The sequence below is a fragment of the Lithobates pipiens genome, unplaced genomic scaffold (assembly GCF_037356315.1).
Source record: "Lithobates pipiens isolate NorthernLeopardFrog02 unplaced genomic scaffold, aLitPip1_a1.2 Scaffold_18, whole genome shotgun sequence".
Lineage (NCBI taxonomy): Eukaryota > Metazoa > Chordata > Amphibia > Anura > Ranidae > Lithobates > Lithobates pipiens.
The window spans coordinates 166,269,280-166,291,225 of NW_027507758.1; the positions used below are offsets into that span (position 1 = coordinate 166,269,280).

Genomic DNA, 21,946 nt, shown 5'->3' on the forward strand with positions numbered 1-21,946 from the left:
ATACATAAAAGGAGCTTTAACGTGAATCTTTACATAATCCTAGGATTTAAACATAATTGTACCCTTTAAATTATGCTCAATTAGTTGTTTTAAATGCACTTATTCTTTCCCTAAAACATGCAGTTCAGATATACTATATCTCCCAAAAGGATGTTAATGGCTATAGTTTGTGAGAACTCACAGAGTCATAATTAAGGATGAGATTTTGGTTCAGTCCAAACTTTTCTTGCTTGTGGAAGTGGATTGTGTCGCAGAGTTTTTTTTTTTCATTGTGATTGACATGAAATTACAATTGTCCTCATCAACATAGAAACAAGGTGCTTTGCAAGGGGTGTTTCCTGGCAATGTGCCTCGACCAGGACATGTAGCCTGGTATGGTTTGCAGAAAGAGGGCACACTCTCATCCCTCCTTCCCTGACTAGCTAGGCTGTATGCTTGGATAGGGGTCTAGTATGGATTCTGCGGAAGACCCCACTTTTTTCTTGTTTTTTTGGGCTTCCACCTTAAAATCCATGATTACTTGGGGCTCCTCATGCTGTTTTTTTTTTTTTATGTGGGATGGCCCTTGACATTCACACCAAATCTTCATCAAGAATAAGGGTCTGTATATCAATTTTGCTATAGTGGGTTGTATACATGATAAATATACAGCACTTCACAGACAGGATATGGCTATCCCTCCAGAAATGTAGCACTTGTAATGTTGCCCTTTAATCATTGCTAAAATTACTGCTCCTCACCAAACAGAGTTTTTTCTTTTTTCTTTTTTTTTCTTTGGTACATGTTCCCCCAGGGCATGGTCCAGGCCTCCCCCCCCCCCCCCCCAAGCTATTAGCTTGACAAAAGCCTTGACTATTAGCAGTGGTGTCGCTACAGGGGGGAGGGGGTGTTATTTCTTGCCTGCTAAATTAGGCTGCCGGAAAGGAGAGGAAGAGAGACCTGGGAGGTGTGTGGTGCTTTCCTATCTCTCCAGCTGCACACTCCTGTCACTGCAACTCTTGCATCGGGACTGTCGGACAGGGAAGCACTAATGCACAAGCACCCCTAGGCACTGTCCATGCATGAGGGGGCCCCAGCAGCTTCTCCCCACCTGCCTTCTCACTAACTGTAGAAGCATCAGGAAGGAACCAGCAGCCTCTAACTATAGGAACTTCTGCCGGCCAGCCACAGGACAAGAAAGAGTTAACAGCAGGAGCTCATCTGCCTCTGGCTGCTTACTGAGCCAATGGGCGCTGATATAACCTGTCCCGAGGGGTTTATTAAAAAAATATCTACCATGGGTGTCAAATGCATTAGGTATGTTACATTCTTTATTCTATTTTATGTATTATTATTATTGTTTCTATTAAGCTAATGTACTGTGAGTTGCACTACAGATAAAATATTCTCTCATAAGGCAGTTCTCAACTGATACTCAGAGTGCTGCTGTATCCCATCTATAGTAATGGTATGTACGTTGGCTGGTTCCCAAGTCCAAGGTGCCAAAAGTACTCTGCTCCCTACCAAGGATAGGTAGTGCTTTACATTTATGCATGCTCAGACTGATGCAGGAGAAATTGCAGATGTTACCTGCCGACCCAAGAATTGCCATTTTTTGGTCCAAAGGCAAACCTAGATTCTCCACTTCACATTGGATAAACCTCATCAGGGTCTTGAGTCCCTATAAAAACTATACTATAAACTCCAAAAATAAGACCTGCCTTCATGAACTTCCACAAACCCAATATAACAAACAAATATATAAAACAATCAATATAACAATCAAAATATGAAGCATGAATCCCAAAATACAAAATTAAAATCACGTACCATGGCACATAAAACACACTGGATGGTAGGATAACGGTTTACTGAGACACTCCTTATGTACACCCATGTCAACTTATTAGAACAACTTGCGAATTTCTTAATTGTACATCATGAGACACAGTGCCATAATAATTACTACATGGGTAATAGGCCACCTTCAGGTGATGGACACTGGCCCACCTAAGACAGGAAGTCCCCCTCCCTAAATAACCCTTCCATTACAGGGAGTACCTCAGTTTTTTCACCAGTGTCTAAGGTGTAAGAAGGTAAAGAAGTGCTAAAGAAAGCTCCACTACAGGATCCTTACTGGATCAAGCAGCAATGCAACTGTATCCATTCAAGGTGCCTTGAAGAGGTCAAGAAATGGTACCTGGACCTGGTGGGGAAGAAACTAGGTTATGCCTGTAATGCTTCCCCCTGGAGAACTGGACCCTGGGATCCAGCACTTTGGTTTTTCTTCAGAATACCTAAAAGTTTTCTGGCAGGGTGCTATACGGGTCCAGGAAAGAGGACCCCGTAAGTGGGGTCCCAGTTCTGAAGGTCTGTCATGGCTTGGCCCGCCGTGATGGGTGAAGATTGGGTCTGTCTGGTCTTCAGCAGTATCCTGCGACGAGGATAAGGTAAGTGAAGACAATTCTAAGGAAAACCTATGGATTGTTTCTATTTTTAAGTAAATGGTGTCGTGCCTTACGTTCACCTCTAGATGGCGTGAAATTCTAAAACACATGCCTGATATATTTACCTTGTCTCACAGTGTAATAGTTCTCAGTGTGGCAGCAGCCTCAGATGAGTTTGGCTGCTTCTTCTCACTCTCTAGCCATCAGTGGTATTTGGTGGGGTGGTCACCCATCTACCACTGATCCCCCCAGATGGATCTTCTCCTCCTGTCCCCTGTCCCCCCCCCCCCACCGGCTGTCTCGTGGGCGCGCGCTCATTCGTATCTTATATAAGATACGATCTGTGGAGGAAAAAGGAGGCGGGGCCAGGGCGCAAGCCGGCGTGTAGGGCGGCACAGTGGTGTAGTGGTTAGCACTCTCACCTAGCAGTAAATAGGGTCACTGGTTCGAATCCCAACCACAACACTACCTGCCTGGAGTTTGCATGTTCTCCCTGTGCCTGCGTGGGTTTCCTCCAGGTACTCTGGTTTCCTCCCACACTCCAAAGACATGCAGGTAAGTTAATTGGCTTCTGTCCAAAATTGGCCCTAGTATATGAATGGAAACCTTGGATTGTGGGCTCCTTGATGGTAGGGACTGATGTGAGTGTGCAATGTACAGGGAAAGGGACAATTGTAGACACTCACTCAGGTTGAACTGGATGGACTGGTGTCTTTATTCAACCTTACTAACTATGTAACTATGTAACTATGTGTACATTCCTAACGGTGCAAGCGCAGAGCAGGCTGATAGCTTTTAAAAAGCCTCACTCACATTAGGCTGAGAAGACATGATACACAGGAGCATCAGGGACATGTAAGGTGGCGGAACCAGGCACTTCCTAAGGGGGCACATTTACTTAAAGCATCAGGCTGGGCAAGTGTTTGCAGCATATATATACATACATATATGTGACGAGCAGACGCTATGGTTTTTGAAAAGTTAATTTGCCTGAAGCCACAGTTGGGCTTTGGGACTATTTCTTCAAATTTCTAGTTTCAGTACCAGTCCAGCTGGGTTGCACTGGGTTTTCCTTGACTGTAGGTGTCACTGTCACCAACGGCAAGAGTAGAAAAGCAGTCTAGCTGGGTGCACTGAATGCCACTATTCTCTCAGAACCAGCCCAGTGGGAGTGTTTTTCCTACTGTGCATTCTGGGGGTGGTATTTAAGGTACAGACGCCACGTTGGCAGGGTTCGTCTTTTATTTTTCTGTCTGTTTGGTTTTGGTGGTCCTCCTGACCCAGCCCCATGGCCCTCCTAGCCTGTGGTGCGGAACCATGTATCCCCAGTCTCGGGGCTGGCTGGCCCGAGGCGACGCAACTGCAGGGACAGGCCCAAGTGGATTTCGAGGCCTACTGATCCAAGGGTGGTCCAGTGCCGTCTCAGCAACTGAAGAACCCCAGAGGAGGACTCTTTCAGGAGAAGACTGTGCGCAAGGCTGGTTTCTCTGGAGGAGCCTGGAGGCTTAGTTGAAGGATGCAACCTGGATCAACACCCATATGGTATCAGCTGAGAGAACCTGGTACCGTATGTCAGTTCTTTAACCACTACAATACAGGGCACTTTCACCCCCTTCCTTCCCAGCCCAATTTTCAGCTTTCATCGCTCTCGCGCTTTCAGTGATAATTGCGTGGTCATGCTACACTGTACCCAAATGAAATTGTTATCATTTTGTTCGCACAAATAGAGCTTTATTTTGGTGTTATTTATTCACGACTCCGTTTTTTATTTTTTGCGATATAAGCGCAAAAAAAGCGGAAATTTGGAAAAAAAACAATATTTTCTTTTTTCTATTTGAAAAGAAATCCAATAAAATCAAATTTTGTCATAAATTTAAGCCAAAATGTATTCTGCTACATGTTTTTGGTAAAAAAAATTCAGTTAACTGTATAATAATTGGTTTGTGTGATCACGGACATATGTACGCAAATGATCATGTACATATGTGTGCAGGTGATCACGTACATATGTGTGCAGATAATCATTGGGACATGTGATTTTAGTGGGACATATGTGGGGGACATGTTTTTATTATTAGGGACATGTGTTTTTATTATTTGGGGACATGTATGTTTTGGGGACATGTGTGGTTTGGGGACATATGTGGGGACTGTGTTTGTACTGTGTGGTGTGTTGTGTGTTGACACTACACTGATGATCAGTGAGTAAAAAGCTGTAAAAAGCAGCCCATACTCACTGATCATCAGCCGGCTGCAGCGTTCTGCTCTCCTCTCCTCAGCGATGACTTCCGTGTGAGGAGAAGAGAGCCGATTGCCTAGCAACCGGCTGTTTGTTTACATCACATGACGGCCGTGATTGGACACGGCCGTCATGTGATCAGGAGGGCCAATCACAGAGCCCTCCTGCCGATCTCAGATGTGCCGTGTCCGGGTGACACGAGCACATCGGGATCGCGCCGCTGCGCGGGCACGCGCGCGCGCGATCCCGCTACTTCTGAATGACGTTCAGGAACGTCCTATCAGGAGTAGACGGCTCCCACCCGGCCGTATATATGCATTGGCCGGGTGGGAAGTGGTTAAATTTATCCACATCCCTCAGTAATGCTCAAATGTATCTCACAAGTCTGTGGCAGAGACTTTGTCAAGCACCCCACCGGCTGCTAGGCCTAGTGAGAGAGGTCTATCTGGGGGTTGTTAAATCCAGCTGTGAAACGGTTTCTATTCTCTGGAGACTTCCATTTTTTGCAATACAAGTACCTGAACTCACTCCAGACCTTCTACCCTTTATTGAAAGACTCTGTTCCGTTCTAAATAAATAGCCCAAAAGAGGATTCAGTGTCAGTTTCCAAATTTTTTGGGCCATCTACCACAGGAACCCCAAGATGGAGAAGCAAACAAGTGAGATAACGGTAAGTCCAAATAAAACCATCAGCTGCTTCGGGGGACAGTGCTACATATATATATATATATATATATATATATATATATATATATATATATATATATATATATATATATATATATATATATTGCTAGACTAAGACTCAGCAGGTGGTGTGCTTGGGTTAGTATCTCTTCATTTTGTGCTTAAGACTATGCGTTCCTGCAGAGGGGGCTTGTTTGCAACAAAAAGGGGCGCAAAGGCATTACCTTCAGGGTCTGAGGATCCTGGGCATGAATCTGCAGTACCTTCCTCTCTGGAAAGACCCGTTGTAGCTGGCTAGGATGAGCCATTGGCGCTATTAGGTATTGCTGCCTCTCCTAGCATCTCAGCCCCTGCATACTTCACTGAGGATGTTCTTGCTTCTTAGAAGAGAGGTTAGCCTCTTTAAATCGCTAAATCTTCCCAAACTAAGGGGGGAAAAGCATTTCAGGCCCCCTTCTCCCTCCCTGGACTCCCAGTCAGAGAGATATTGAGCTGGGATATATGTATATATGTATATATGTATATATGTATATTACTTTGCTACAAAACTGAGGTACTCCTTGTAATGGTAGGGGTTGTATAGGGAGCGGACTTCCTGTCTTGGGTGTGCCAGTGTCCATCACCTGAAGGTGACCTATAACCCATGTAGTAATTATTATGGCTCTGTATCCTGTGATGTACTCCAAGAAAAGGTTTTTACAGGTAAGCTATTAAAAAAATCCTGATATTTTCAATGTATATAGATTATCAACGTAAACAAAACCATGTATAGATTATATAAGGTGGTGAGGGGTGCCATGTCTAAAATGTCAGAGAACCAACATTAGGAAGAAAAATCGCGAATTTTCAAGGTATCACCCAAAACAAACATAAAATCTCTTTTTAAAAAAATGTCATCATTATTTATTATGCCGTGTACACATGAGTGGACTTCTCGTCAGACTGAACTCTGAAGGACTTTACCACTAAACGGATTTGCCTACACACGATCACACCAAGATCGTTTAGAACACGATAACGTACGACGGGACTAGAAAAAGGAAGTTCAATAGCCAGTAGCCAATAGCTGCCCTTGCGTTGTTGGTTTTCTCATAAGGAACTGGTTCGGGTGGAAATATTTGAAACACGTTCTATTCCTAGGTCCATCAGAATTTTGGAAAGAAAAAGTCTGATGAAGCCCACACACAATCAGAATGATTCTGTCTGACCTTTTCTGCCCGGAAAGTCCGGTCGTGTGTACAGGGCATTAGAATCATTATAAAAACATAAAAAAAAATCACAAAAATGCAATTTTAATAACAAGATATATGAAGATGATTTACAATATTTCTTACTGCCTCGCAGTAAGAAACTGCCTACACAGTATCACTGTGTAAGCAGTATACACATCATTTCTAATACTGGTTAGACAGTGACACTGGGGCAAGTCAGTAAGAAATATTGTAAAAAAATCTTCTTATGTCTTGTATTTTTATTATCAATCCAATGAACTATGTTTAACAATATTTTTTAAAGAGATTTTCTTTTTTCTTTTGAGTGGCCCCTTTAAAATCCAAGGCTATCAACATAAACAATTATTATGAGCTATAAATGGTTGCCATAAAGAGAGGCACACTCATGCCTTGAACCTTCACATAGTGACCCAACACCCAACCCCCTTCCATTTACAAGGCAATTTGCATGCTGTCCATGTGCAGGTCTTTAGTAAGACCTTAATTGATGGGCATAATGCTAAAAAAGATAAAACACAGTGGGGTTGATTTACTAAAACTGGAGAGTGCAAAACCAGGTGCAGCTGTGAATGGTAGTCAATTCTAAATTAAGCTTGTTCAATTAGGCTTTGACAAAAAAAAATGGAAGCTGGTCTCTATGCAGAGCTGCACCAGATTTTGCACTCTCCAATTTTAGTAAATCAACCCCAGTATATTGATCCAATGGATACAAGGTTTCTCCACCAAACATGGTTGTTCTATGGGTTACTTTTTCATTAACCACCTCGCGCCCACCCTATAGCCGAATGACGGCCGTAGAGCAGGCGCGTTCGTCCGGGTGGCCGTCCCTGGAGGTCCTAATATTTACTTCCGCAATGTGCGCCGCCGCGGGCCGTTTACAGCGTGATCGGCGTGTCCAATGGGAGATGATCTCACATGTAAACATATGAGATCATCTCTCAGCACCGCTCTCCCTCCTTACACAGACATTGTGAGAGGGGAGAGATGAACGGCTGCAGCGGCAGCCATTCTGCCTCGAGTTAAAAAAAAAAAGTAAAAAAAAAAAAAAAAAGTGCCATCCTCCCCCAGCAGTGCCATCCTCCCCCAGCAGTGCCATCTGCCCCAGTGCCATCCGCCCCAGTGCCATCCACCCCAGTGCTACCTGCCCCCAGTGCCATCCACCCCAGTGCTACCTGCCCCCAGTGCCATCCACCCCAGTACTACCTGCCCCCAGTGCTGCCTGCCCCCAGTGCTACCTGCCCCCAGTGCCACCTGCCCCCAGTACCATCTGTCATCAGTGCCACGTGTCATCAGTGCCACATAGTGCCATCTGTCATCAGTGCCACGTATTAGTGCCATCTGTCATCAGTGCCACGTATCAGTGCCATTTGTCATCAGTTCCACGTGTCAGTGTCACGTGCCATCTGTTGTCAGTGTCACGTGTCATCAATGCCACTTATCAGTGCCATCTGTCATCAGTGTCACGCGTCATCGGTGCCATGTATTAGTGCCATCTGTCATCGGTGGCATGTATTAGGGCCACGTATTAGTGCCATCTGTCATCAGTGCCACGTATTAGTGCCACATGTCTTCAGTGCCACGTATAAGTGCCACATGTCATCAGTGCCACATATTAGTGCCATCTGTCATCAGTGCCACATATTAGTGCCGTAGATAAAGGAGAAAAAAAGAGAGAGAGGGGCGCCTCTGGGTGCAGATTTTTCAAAAGGTTTTATTTACAGTGTAGAAATCATAAATTTTTGCACTCACATTTAGTAGGCAAAAAGTAGGCATTAAACACAGGGGGTCATCTGGTGTATCTGATTTAAAAAGTCTGATTTGCCTGATGAAAGAGCGCGGTCGTCCGACAATCTCGACCCGCACGCTCAAGAAATGCGTCGCATATTCTATGACGTCACAGCTCCGCGCCCTGGTCATCTCTGCCTCCCAAGCCTCGTTTTGAAACTACACATCTTGCGTCCACCATAAGCCGGCTGCTTCCTAAACACCTGTAGTGGACCATATTGAGAGGAACAGGAACAACTAGATGACAGATGTAGACCGGATCACTGGCTGACGTTTTAAATCAGATACACCAGATGACCCCCTGTGTTTAATGCCTATTTTTTGCCTACTAAATGTGAGTGCAAAATTTTATGATTTCTACACTGTAAATAAAACCTTTTGAAAAATCTGCACCCAGAGGTGCCCCTCTCTCTTTTTTTCTCCTTTATCTACAGCAATCCAGGAGCTTAAGTTTCAGCTCTTCCAAGGTGGCAGCCCTGTATGCGGATCCCTCCCCCCTTTCCATCTCTCTCCCCCTCTCTCCTCACGAACTAAAGAGCATTTAATTTCCTTTTTTTGGACTTAACAAAGTAGTGCATTTTTTGCACTCACTATTATATGTACTTTCATAGACTCTTTTTTCTCTAGTGGGAACCTAATATCTTTGATTTGCGCCAAATACTTGTCTCACATATTAGTGCCATCTGTCATCAGTGTCACCTGTCATCAGGGCCACGTATAAGTGTCATCATTGCCACGTATCAGTGCCATCTGTCATCAGTGTCACGTGTCATTGTCCTGGTGCTTCAAAAGTGTAATAAATAGTCAACAAGTTAGATGTGTAATTTATGTTCCTAGAACACATGATGGCGCTACCTGCATGTTGGGCCTCTCTATGTGGCCAGGCTGTGAAAAAGTCCCACACATGTGGTATTGTAATACTCAGGAGGAGTAGCAGAATTTTTTGGGGAGTGTCATTTGTGGTATACACATGCCACGTGAGAGAAATAACCTATTACAATGACAATTTTGTGGAGAAAAAAAAAAATGAAAAAATCTTAATTTTGCAAAGAATTGTGGGAAAAAAATGACAACATCAAAAAGCTCACTATGCCTCTTACTAAATACCTTGGAATGTCTACTTTCCAAAAAGGGGTCATTTGGGGGGTATTTGTACTTTCCTGATTTGTTCGGATCACAAGAAGCGAGATAGGCCACCAGTACATCAGATGTGATCAATTTTGTGCGATTCGCACCACAGCTTGTAGACTCTCTAACTTTCACAAAGACCAAATAATATCCACTAATTTGGGTTATTTTTTACCAAAGATATGTAGCAGTATAAATTGTGGCCAAAATTTATGAAGAAAAATTAATAATTTGCATAATTCTGTCACAGAAACAAAGAAATATGCGGGTTTTTTTTTCTACATTTTCGGTCTTTTTTCATTTATAGCGCAAAAAATAAAAACCCCAGAGGTGATCAAATACCACCAAAAGAAAGCTCTATTTGTGGAAAAAAAAAGGACAAAAAATTAATTTGGGTACAGTGTTGCATGACTGAGTAATTGTCATTCAAAGTGTGAGAGCCCCAAAAGCTGAAAATTGGTCTGGGCAGGAAGGATGTTTAAGTGCCCAGTAAGCAAGTGGTTAAAAAAAACTGTACAATAAAACAATGGTTCCTACTCACAGAAGTGATGATAATCACTCATATAAATACATGGTGACAAATGGCCATACTCCATTTGATAAAACCAGTGTGGCATTCAATGGCCATAAACCTCTATAGGCAGCCCAGTGCCCTTTCATATTTAAGGCTTTTGCTCCAAATGGTGCACATCCACAGAAAAGTAGGAAAGAATAATTGTGATACTAGATTCCTGTTCATAGGAATTTTCGAAGTTTCTTCTCAAGAACACAAGGTAATCTATGGCCATGCATACAACTCCATAAAATAAACTTACTCTAATGAAGAACTATCAATGTGTTGAATAGATAACAGGTTCACATATAGGCTGGTGAATTGCTATGGAAGCATGATGACAACTCTATAACATACAATGGCTAATAACCACTATGGGCAGTCCAGTGCCCCTCCACATATCAAGTTATTGCAAGAAGTGTCACTTTTAATGGCCATGACTAGCTCCTGCTAACGGTTCAATAGGGCATCAAAAGTACATGCACCACCATTTAGAAATTGCGGTGTGAAAGTACAAAATCAAGCGTACAAAATGTTCAAAGCTGTTGCAGTTAGAATGGAGATGAGTTTTACAAAGAGTCCCAGCAATGGGGATCACTCCTGCACCCGTCGTCACCCCTGTTAGGTAAAAATGTGGGATGTGCCACCGCTGAGGGAAATCACCCTCTGTAATCGTCCTGGTGGTGACTAGTGATGGGAAATGACTAGTGATGGGGACTTTGGGGCTGACTTACTGAAGGCAAATAAACTGTTCACTTTGCAAGGTAAATTTCTCAGTGAATGAGGAGACTCTCTGTTGACTTCTTCATTATCTAATCTGCTGGTTTGTTTTTTTCCTTGGATGTGATTGAGTATTGTTTTCAATGTGAAATTTAACCACATTCACTAATCTCTCTGGGAAATTTCCTTGCAAAGTACAACCTCCTTTGCAAAGTGGATAATCTATTTGTCTTTAGTAAACCAGCCCTATTGTGTCCAGAATGAAGAAAAAAAATACCTTTTTGATTTGCACAATGGAACAAACAAAAATGCAATATAAATAATATATTATGATTTATTTATGTAAAAAGCCTAGACCTCCTGTGTGAAAGCTCATTTATACAGGAGCTTCTGCAAGTAATACTGTTACAGAGTATGGTCTACTGGTGTAATCTGCTGGAGAACTAGTTAGGATTGAAGAAACCTTTAATTAATATTAAACTGGTTATAATAATTATTAATTATTATAATAACACACAGAAGACAGTGACCTAATCACATACATTTTAAGTTCATATTAATAAACGTATGAAAAAAAAAAAACTGCTTACCATCCAGTACAGTTTCACAATGTATTTCCCATAGTTGTTGTAGAGTGGCATGTGCCCTTTTACAGCTTTGCAAAGGGCATAAATGTGTTCCCATGGTTTCCATGCCAGTGTTGGTGGTTCTGCTGACACAGCTTTATTATCTGTCAGATTTTCATTATAAATTCTCCAGACAGCACTGACCTCACTAATTATCCATCTCATAAGCTGTCAAGAAAAGAAGAACATAAATAAGAAAACACATTATTTTTAAATTAAATAAAAAGTAATTAAAAAATAAAAATAAAAAGTTGTAAAAATATGTTTGCTTTAAAAACCATGACATACTTCACTCTCCATTAAATGTTCATTTGCTGGCATTAAATCACAGGAGGCTTCATCCTTCACAACTACAGGGGTCTAAAAGAAAAACGGAAAAGACAGGGAATGATCTCTTGGTCATAAGGGTTAGTTTTTTCATACATATCACACATTTTATGTAAATTTGGAGCCAAAGTAGAAGGTGGTGCATTATCATCGAATTCTCTCTCAATTAACAGACGTGGAAAAAAAAGAAAAAAAAACGTTTTTTTTTTGTTTTTTTTTAAATATGAAGGTGCAGCAATGACAACATATGAAAACCCATGGCAACTGTTCATATTTCACCTTTCATTGGGATAGAATAGTCAGAGTAAGGAAGTATGAATAATGGCTAGCTCAGATTTGTTACTGCATTGTGCACATTGCTGTCTACTTTAATAAAGCAAAACTCCAGCCAAAACCTCTTTTAAGGTTTAGGTAGCACAAGAAAAGTCATAGCTGCTGAATTCTCAATACATTCTCTGTCCCCAAAGAGGAGATTTCTCTTCTCTTCCTGTTCTGACACAAATCATCAGGACAGGAAGCGAGGAGCAATCGGCCTCATGGGGATGCAGACAGCAATAAACTATTTACAGTTGATCTACACCTTCCCCACTCTACTAGAAAATGTAGTTTTTTTGCAGCCTGGCCCTTGGGCAGAAAAGATTTAAATTCTTTAAAAAGCACTACTTTTTCTGAGAAAGCCTGTACAGCAAGTGGTGCCTTGGAGAGGCTTTTACATTGTAGAAGGTTTTTTTTTTTTGTTCTCTGGGTACATGCTTCATGCCTTTTTACCAAAAACATGCTGAAGGAGGGAGAGCCAAAAAAGATAAGTGCACTAAAAGCTGGATGAAATAAGAATGTCTGTCAGATTTACAATTTGCTTGGGTATAATAAAGAAATCCAACTTAGAAAGACAGTCACTTCGAGCGCTAAGGGGATTTCTAAAGTGAAGGGCAACAGGGACATCAGTATCTCAGGACTGGGTGGATGCTGCCTTCCTCAGATGGGGTGATCCAATAGACACTACAAAAAAGATAAGAAATGGAAGGTGCGCACACCTAGCGCATTACCAATGACATTTAATAAATAATAAAAATCATAGCTCTGAGGAAGGAGGTGCGCCTCCGAAATGCGTTGGCTTATACTGTGATGGTATATCCCCCCTGACGGTATTCCCGGGTCTGGCTCGGGATGGAATTTTTATACCAAAAGCGGTAACCCCGAGCCAGACTCGGGACCGCATCGCTGGATCCAGGAGGATGTTTACTTACCTTCTCCCTCGGATCCAGCATTGTCTCCCTGCTGTACGAGCGAGCCGTGTCTCGCTCGATCTATCACATTGCCGATCTCCGTTCCCTGATAGCGATTTGTGGGGAGATCCGTCATCAAATACTGAAAAGTAATGACAGTGACAATTCTGCAACTGAGCAAATTTCAGTGTTTTTGATTTGATTACATTATTGAATAATTTTTATTATTGTTATATTATTATTTGGTACAATTATTTATAGTTATTTATTATATTATAATTTCTGATTTCATTTTTCAAACTTTATCATACCCGGGATGTCTGCTAGACTCTGGTTTGGACAGATTTAAGAGAGTTATTCCTAAGAATTAGAGGACTATAATATAAAACGCCAAATTTTCATGCAAAATAATGGTACCGCTTTTAGCACCTAAAATCCGAAATAATCGAACCGCCAGGGAGGTTAAGGCACATGGTTTCACACTGTGTTTTTATGGCTTATTTGAGTTGCTGTTTTTGAGTATCCACTTTTTATGATTGTTTTATTAAATGCCATTGTTACTCACTGATCACTTTTCAGAGGAGCAGCAGAGCTTGCTGCACTTGTGAATGAGCCTTTTTTTGACAGCGGCACCCTTAGGGCTTGTTCACACATAAAGTTGAGGTGTGGTTGAGTCATAGTTTTACCAGACCCAATCCCTACCCCTTTAGCTGCTGAGGCAGCAGCCAAAGGTGTACACATGCCACAGCTGGAATTAAGCCCCCTGTTGCTTTGGTACATGCTTCTGCGGGGTCCAAGGGGTTAAAGCAGGTGGTGAGAAAGCAACACCATGCTACTATTATGCCCAGTGTATTGCTTCACACTGACCTGAAGAGCTCTTCTTTCCTGCTGCTGCCACTATTCTGGAGACAGCTAGCCAGGATAAGAGGTGGAGTGCAGTTGGTATGACTTTGCATGGGGCAAGAGCCAGCACTACAGAGGAGGCATCGGCTTATGTGGCTCTTGCTCTTACAGTTCCAACTTTACAAGTAGTCCCTCTGCATTGCACTCAGTTTGATGCTCTGGGACGATGAGTCAGCAAGCCTAGACCGTGATCCGCCAGTCACCTGGCTGCGATCTACTGGTAGATCACGATCTGCAGGTTGCTGTCCCCTGCTCTGACTAATATTCTAGTCAATAGGATGTGGCACCTGTACCTATTTTTATAATATTGGATCTCTTTGGTGGCACTCTGTAGGGATCCACTCCTAAGCTTTTCCGATCCCAAAATATATATTTATTATCCCTCCAAACAACTGAAGTGAGTGTCAGGAGAACAAAGAAATGTAACTAGGTATAGGCTGCTGTATGAGCAAGGAACAGGCTTGAACAATACCTGTTATCTCTCCACATCATAGCCCGGTCTTATGAAATTAGATTCTGCTTAGACAACTGGAAGAGGGTACTATGGGGCAGTAATATATGCTAAGGAAAAAGAACCAAACTCAAACTCTGCAATACTCTATACATCAGCAGCTGCCATTCATAGGGGGCACCCGGGCACCCGGGCGCCACCCCCCCCCCCCCTCCTGTAGTCACCAAAAAAATCCATTGCACCGAGCAGCTACCGCCTGGTGCCCGGCGTGTGTGAGAACAAAGTCACTTCTGGCGGGCTACAAAAAGATGTCCGTTGTGAGGACTAATCCCCTTGTGTTCAGTGGAGAGGGGAGGTGCCTCCCCTCTCCACTGAACACACGGAGAAAGCCAGGAACTAGTTACAGACGTGGATTGAAGGAGTGCTGTGCTGCCAGGGACACAGATGTGAGGAGGATCCTGCTGCTCCACTGATTGGGGGCAGAGATGTAAGTAGGGGCTCCGCTGGGGACACAGATGTAAGGAGGGGCTCTGCTGGGGACACAGATGTAAGGAGGGGCTCCGCTGGGGACACAGATGTAAGGAGGGACTCCGCTGGGGGCACAGATGTAAGGATAGGCTCAGCTGACGGGGACAAAGATGTAAGGAGGGACTCTGCTGACGGGGACACAGATGTAAGGAGGGACTCCGCTGACAGAGACACAGATGTAAAGAGGGACCTCACTGACGGGGACACAGACACTCCGCTGGGAACACCTGATGGCATCTGGTTGCAGGTGACGTGAGAAGTGACACGCTCAGGGCTCCCACTGATTCCGCATTATGGTGATTTGAATGATGTAATTTTATATTACAATGTAATAATAGAAATAACGTACTTCAATCATCCTGATACCATAACAACCATGGTGCCAGGATGATTGAATTGCTAACACCAGGTGTTTGTCTTTGATCTTTATCTGCTGATTGTTAAACTTTCTAGAATACATATATTTCTATTGTTGTGTAGGATCTGAGCTTGCTGTCCCTTCCTCGCTCCCTCCCTCTCCTTCCATCCCTCGTTCATCTCAGACGCTAACTACACCACCTTAGAGTCATGCCCACTATTTTGCTGAAACCACGTCCATTTGCACCAAGTGGGAGGGGTCAAAAAAGAAGGGTGGGGTCTAGTGTCCCCCCTTTCTAAAACGTTACCAGCCACCACTGCTATACATACTGTAAAAAAAATAATAATATTATTTCCAGGATACCTAAACTAACATATATTCATTTTAAAAAATGAAAAAAAAAATGAAAACTAAAAGTCGTAACAACTCAGCAAAATTCATCAACTACTCAATAAATGTACAGATATTATTTACCTCTATTTATATGAAGTACAAGTCTAAAGATTTCCCAATAAAGTTATATATAGATATTTATATTTACACATAGTCAATTTTGAAAAGTACTTGTGATACTTTAAAGTAATATCACTGCAATGGAGGCATGGGTTAGTATACCTCCTAACCCCTTTTCACCCAGATATTTTCCTAAAAAAAAGTTTTCCAAATATCCTTATTCCTTAAAAATATTGTATTATTCTATTTCAGACTATATATATCTCCTTGGTAACATGTGAAACTAGACTTTATTCTCTTTAATCTCAAACATTGTGACAAAGAACATTTTTATGAAACTAATTAAATCCAATTATTTGTGATTTTCCCTTTAGGTCAATTAACTATGTAATTATATAGCTCCCAAAAGTGTAAAATAATTTCTCATTTTACAATTATGGTTATATATGCTAAGAAAAAAATACAACTTGCACATCTAAACTGCATAACCTAGAAAAAAAATATTGGTCCAACAGCCAGAACTAGCCTTTTTTTATTGTACACCTAATATGTATGAAAGAGGAGAGTTGGGAAAGAGGATTTCTGTGGCCCATGACAATTTTTTTTTTTTTTTTGCATTAGCTTACTGTATCATTATTAAGTTAGTGGCTCTACTCTTCTACCTTACTGTTCTATGTTCAATTTAAAGGAAACTATGCCAAACAAAGTCAGACTTTAATGGTGTTAGCAGGAAAATGTAAGGAGTCAACAAGGCAAAATTCTCATTAAAAAAAAAAGGTTTATTTTTATTATACACGTATCAATAAAATTGTCTTTGAATAAAGGACACAAGAATAGCAAAGCTTTTCAAATACATATCAAGGAAGAGTGCACTTTATCAACACATGTTCTATATAGAGTCTAACGTTGATGCATTTTGTGGATATACTGCTTCCTCAGGACCGGGGCATATGATCTGCAAGTCCACTTATTCAGTCCATACATATAAAATAGTACAATGTCTCAAAGTGTTTAAAGTCTCCAGCCTGTGGGGAGACCTGCAACAGTAGTAAACAGGTAAACTATTTGTGGAGTCCACAATCACCAGAACCCACACTTAATATAGTTTGAGCCATCCCCTATATTTCCCAAAGAGGACCTTCTCAGAATTCCTAAATGGCCCTTTTGTGTTAGCGTGTCCCCAGGTGAAGTGTGGTGCTCTACAGAAATGCATAGTATTAAAACCTACTCTGAGTTCCACTTAACTACCAAAATTAGGAAATGTAGTGCTCCTGCCAATGAATAACAGCTTAAAGTGGTTGTAAACCCTTACAGACCACTTTTCGCTACAGGTAAGCCTATAATAAGGCTTACCTGTAGCTACCCAGGGTATCTTCTAAACCTGGGAGTGATGTCATCATGCCTCCGGCCAATCACAGCTCCAGGGCCGCCATACCCGGAAGTAACCCCCGGGAGTGATGTCACCGCCTGGTGCTGTGTAAGGGCACCGCAGCGAGGACTTCGATCTCAGGTGAGCATTAAATAATGAGCTAGCATGCTATGCATACTAGCTCATTATGCCTTTGTCTAGCAGGTGCTAGTGTTTTTTTTTTTTTTTCAAAGTGGGTTTACAACCACTTTAAAGGGTGCTCAAAACATTCCCCAAGTAAACAATAATCAAATCACCACATGGCAAATGATTATTTGCCATGTGGTGATCTTGAAATTCACTTACTTTTGTTACTTTATTTTGTTCTCACTAATCACCCTTGACAACCCTCTATTCTTGAACTGAAACATACTGAGTTTCAGGGTTACTTGGGGAATGTTTTGAGCACCTTTTAAATTGTTATTAATCGGAGGAAGCACTATGTTTCCTAATTGTGGTAAAGGGGAGCTCAGTGTAGGTTTTAATATCACCCATGCCATCTTAATGAAAGGGCACTCCTGGGCACTGCCAAGGGGCCCCAGGTGCATGGGGCCCCACAATAAACTTGCATTACATCATACTTGCCAACTGTCCCGGATTTGCTGGGACAGTCGTGCTTTTTACTAAACTGTCCCAAGATGGCTGTGTCCCACGAAGTGTTCCAGAACCTATTCTGTGCCCTCCTGATCCTAATATTGTGCCCTCACAGCCCCTCCTGCACTGTGCCTATCTGCATTCCCCACTGTACTGTGCCCTTTGTGTTGATTAGTCTTTGATTTATGGAATGTTTTCCTTTTTGTAAAAAATGAATGAATATATGTTTAATTCTATGAACGATTTATATTTTATTTCTTGAAAGTAGGTGCATAAATTGAGGCAAGCTGGTAGGGGCCCCAGTGCATTACTTTGCCCAGGGGCCCATAATGCTATTAAGACGGCCCTGAATACCACCATTATAAATGATAATGTTGAAAGTTGAGGGAGCTCAGAATACAATACTTACCTTTATTTGAACAGTCAGTAAGGATACAATAGATCTGAGTGAGCTCAGATTAGAGCATTCACCCTTATTGCAACAGCTAGAGGATGGATTTCTCTGAATGCTTCCCCTGTTAGTATCAAACTATGTTTGTAAAACTTACACACACACACATATACATATATATATTGTAAGGGATCTTCCCGGGGTAGGGTGTGTTTGGACACAGTTCACAGCAGACTTGGACTTTATAAAGCAGACCTTGGCGTTTATTCGTGGTACAAACAGTCCAACAAACAAAGTATACAGCAACACCGTGCTTCTTGTGTATAACAGGAACAAAATAATAACAAAAACAAACAACCTAGCCCGGCTGGGCGCTTACTAACAGGTTCTTCTCACCTATCTGACACTTATAAACACAGCGTCTTTCGCCTGGATATCGCAGGGTGGATTTTAGCTCCAGCAGTGGCTGTGCTTGCAGCTTCCTCAAACACACAGACTGTTCGTTTCCCTGGCTGAGAGCAAACACCTGCAGGCCCGCAGAGCCTTTACCTTCCCAGGCTAATTAGGATCAAAGCTCACCTGATCCAAAACCCAGAACTGGAACGAGGGATGGGGGGTGTGGAATGACAGGTCCCTCTACCAAACCTACCTGCCATTCCATATAAACCCAGGCCCGGCAAGATTAAATAACAACTCAGCAGCATATTGCTGCTGAGAAACTGATCCATCCTGGACTTACCATCTCACACTGTGTAGCAACCTAGGTGAGATGTACACCCCCTCAACCACTTCTCCAGTGACATGTCTACATATCCCCCCCCTCTTTTTCAGACCGGAGGGCTGAGCCTTTTGTCCCCACAGACAACTCACCCTCGACAATGCGTCAGCATTTGCCTGTAATTTCCCTGGCCTGTGTTCCACAGTGAAATTAAAGTTTTGTAAGGACAGAAACCATCTAGTCACTCTTGCATTTCTCTCCTTGTTTAACTTCATCCATGTTAGGGGGGCATGGTCTGTCACCAACTTGAATTTCCTGCCTAGCAAGTAATACTTTAAAGATTCTAGGGCCCACTTCACTGCCAAACATTCTCGCTCCACAATGGCATAATTTTTCTCGGCCGGGGTTAGTTTTCTACTCAAGTACGTCACCGGATGCTCCTCACCATTCACTACTTGTGAGAGTACTGCACCTAAGCCTGTGTTAGAGGCATCTGTCTGGACCAGAAATTCTCGCTTGAAATTGGGGGTAACTAACACAGGTGGTTGGCACAAGGCAGACTTAAGGCTTTGGAAAGCCTTCTCGGCCTCTGGGGTCCACGTGACCATTGCTGTCTTTCCGCCCTTTGTCAAGTCAGTTAGTGGAGCAGCAACTGAGGCAAAGTTCGGCACAAATCTACGGTAATAACCGGTAATACCCAGGAAAGCTCTAACCTGTTTCCTTGTCAGGGGTCTAGGCCAATTCTGTATTGCCTCAATTTTATTTAGCTGTGGCTTAATCAATCCTCTCCCAACAATGTAGCCCAGATATTTGGCCTCTTCTAGGGCTAGAGCACACTTCTCGGCATTTATGGTCAACCCTGCATCACTTATGGTATCCAACACGGCCTGTACCTTACAGAGGTGACTTTCCCAATCAGGGCTAAAAATGACCACATCATCGAGGTAGGCGGCTGAGTAATCCCGATGTGGTCGCAGAATCAAGTCCATCAACCTCTGGAAAGTTGCAGGCGCTCCATGTAACCCGAATGGCATCACTACATACTGGAATAGCCCATCAGGGGTGGAGAATGCAGTTTTCTTTTTAGCCTCGTCAGAAAGTGGAATCTGCCAGTAGCCCTTTGTGAGATCGAGGGTGGTTATGTACCTGGCGTTACCTAACTTCTCAATCAACTCATCTACCCTGGGCATAGGATAAGCATCGAACTTGGAGATCTCATTCAACTTTCTGAAATCGTTACAGAACCTCCAAGTTCCATTGGGCTTTGGGATTAGCACAATCGGGCTGGACCATTCACTCTGTGACACCTCAATTACCCCCAGATCAAGCATACGTTTTACCTCGTCAGATACGGCTTTTCTACGTGCCTCCGGTATCCTATAGGGCAGTGATGGCGAACCTTGGCACCCCAGATGTTTTGGAACTACATTTCCCATGATGCTCATCTACACTACAGAGTGCATGAGGATCATGGGAAATGTAGTTCCAAAACATCTGGGGTGCCAAGGTTCACCATCACTGCTATAGGGCTTTAGGTTTACTCTGCTTCTAGGCTCAGTTTCAATGTGATGATGGATGAGGTGGGTACGCCCTGGGAGGTCAGAGAACTTGATTTTGTTTTTCTGTAAAAATTCCAGAGCCTCCTGTTTCTGTGACACTGATAGAGCATCACCTACTTTGACTGGAGGGATTGGTGGTGACAAATTATTAACAGTATTTGTCGCCACCAAGGATTCCCTGTCTTTCCAGGGCTTGATTAAGTTTATGTGATAAACTTGGAAAGGCTTCCTTCTACCTGGTTGGTGCACCTTGTAGTTCACCTCACTGATCTTTTCAACAATTTCATAAGGACCTTGCCACTTCGCTAAGAATTTACTCTCAACAGTGGGGACTAGTATAAGGACCCTATCGCCTGGGTTGAATGTCCTGATTCTTGCGGACCGGTTGTAAATTCTACTTTGGGCCTCTTGAGCTCTCTGGAGGTGTTCCCTTACCAGGGGCATTACAGTGGCTATACGGTCCTGCATTTGTGCTACATGCTCAATAACACTCTTGTATGGGGTGGACTCACTCTCCCATGTCTCTTTTGCAATGTCCAGTAGACCCCTAGGGTGACGACCATAGACCAACTCGAATGGTGAGAACCCTGTGGATGCTTGGGGCACCTCCCTAATAGCAAACATGAGGTAGGGTAATAAATGATCCCAGTCACGACCATCTTTTCCCACCACTTTCTTCAACATATGTTTCAAAGTTTTATTAAATCTCTCCACCAATCCGTCCGTCTGGGGGTGGTATACAGAGGTACGGATGTGTGAGACTTTAAATAGTTTGCATAATTCCTTCATCAGTTTTGACATAAATGGTGTACCTTGGTCAGTTAGGATTTCTTTGGGGATCCCAGTCCTAGAGAACATATAAAACAACTCACGTGCAATTGTTTTAGATGCAGTGTTTCTTAAGGGTACAGCCTCAGGATAGCGGGTCGCATAATCTATGACTACCAAAATATACTGGTGTCCTCTAGCTGACTTTACCACGGGACCCACTAAATCCATGGCAATACGCTCAAAAGGCACCTCTATAATAGGGAGCGAAACCAAAGGACTGCGAAAATGTGACACTGGGGCACTAACCTGACATGTGGGGCACGACTCGCAGTATTTTTTAATGTCATCATATATCGCCGGCCAAAAAAACCTCTGGAGAACCCTCTCTCGCGTTTTGTCAGTCCCCAAGTGTCCCCCAAGAACATGGTTATGTGCCATGTCAAGCACCTGACGCCGGTACGGCTTAGGTACCAGAAGCTGTTCCACAATCTCATCCTTAACCTTATTGACTCTATAGAAAAGATCATTAGTCACCGAAAAATGTGGAAATCTTTTTTCAGCATCTGGTTCCTGAGGTACCCCATTTATAACAGCAACCTGCTCTCTCGCATTTTTGAGAGTGGGGTCCTGTAATTGTGCAGCGCCAAAATTATCCCTAGACACCTCTAAGTCTAGTATATTTTGCTCAGTGGGAGGAGCCTCCTCCTCCCCAGCCAGGACCTGCAAAGGAGAACAATCATTTTCATCCTGCACACTTCTATCATTCACAGGGGACAAAGCAACCCCCTTAGAGGTATCCCCACTCCTTTTGGGGATTTTTCTTTTTTCCCAGAGAGCCCAGAATAATGGAAAATCGCGCCCCA

At 42.9% G+C, this 21,946-nt stretch overlaps 1 protein-coding gene across 2 annotated transcripts in view; it reads right to left on the reverse strand.

The window, feature by feature from the left end:
- ADGB (androglobin) overlaps positions 1-21,946 on the reverse strand; it is a 422,031-nt gene that overhangs the window by 325,028 nt on the left and 75,057 nt on the right. For both annotated transcript variants that reach the window (XM_077486347.1, XM_077486346.1), the window contains exons 4-5: positions 11,685-11,756; positions 11,361-11,564 (exon numbers count right to left, since the gene is read on the reverse strand). In XM_077486347.1, coding sequence (XP_077342473.1) covers positions 11,361-11,564; positions 11,685-11,756 — 276 coding nt within the window. The remainder of the gene's footprint in view (positions 1-11,360; positions 11,565-11,684; positions 11,757-21,946) is intronic.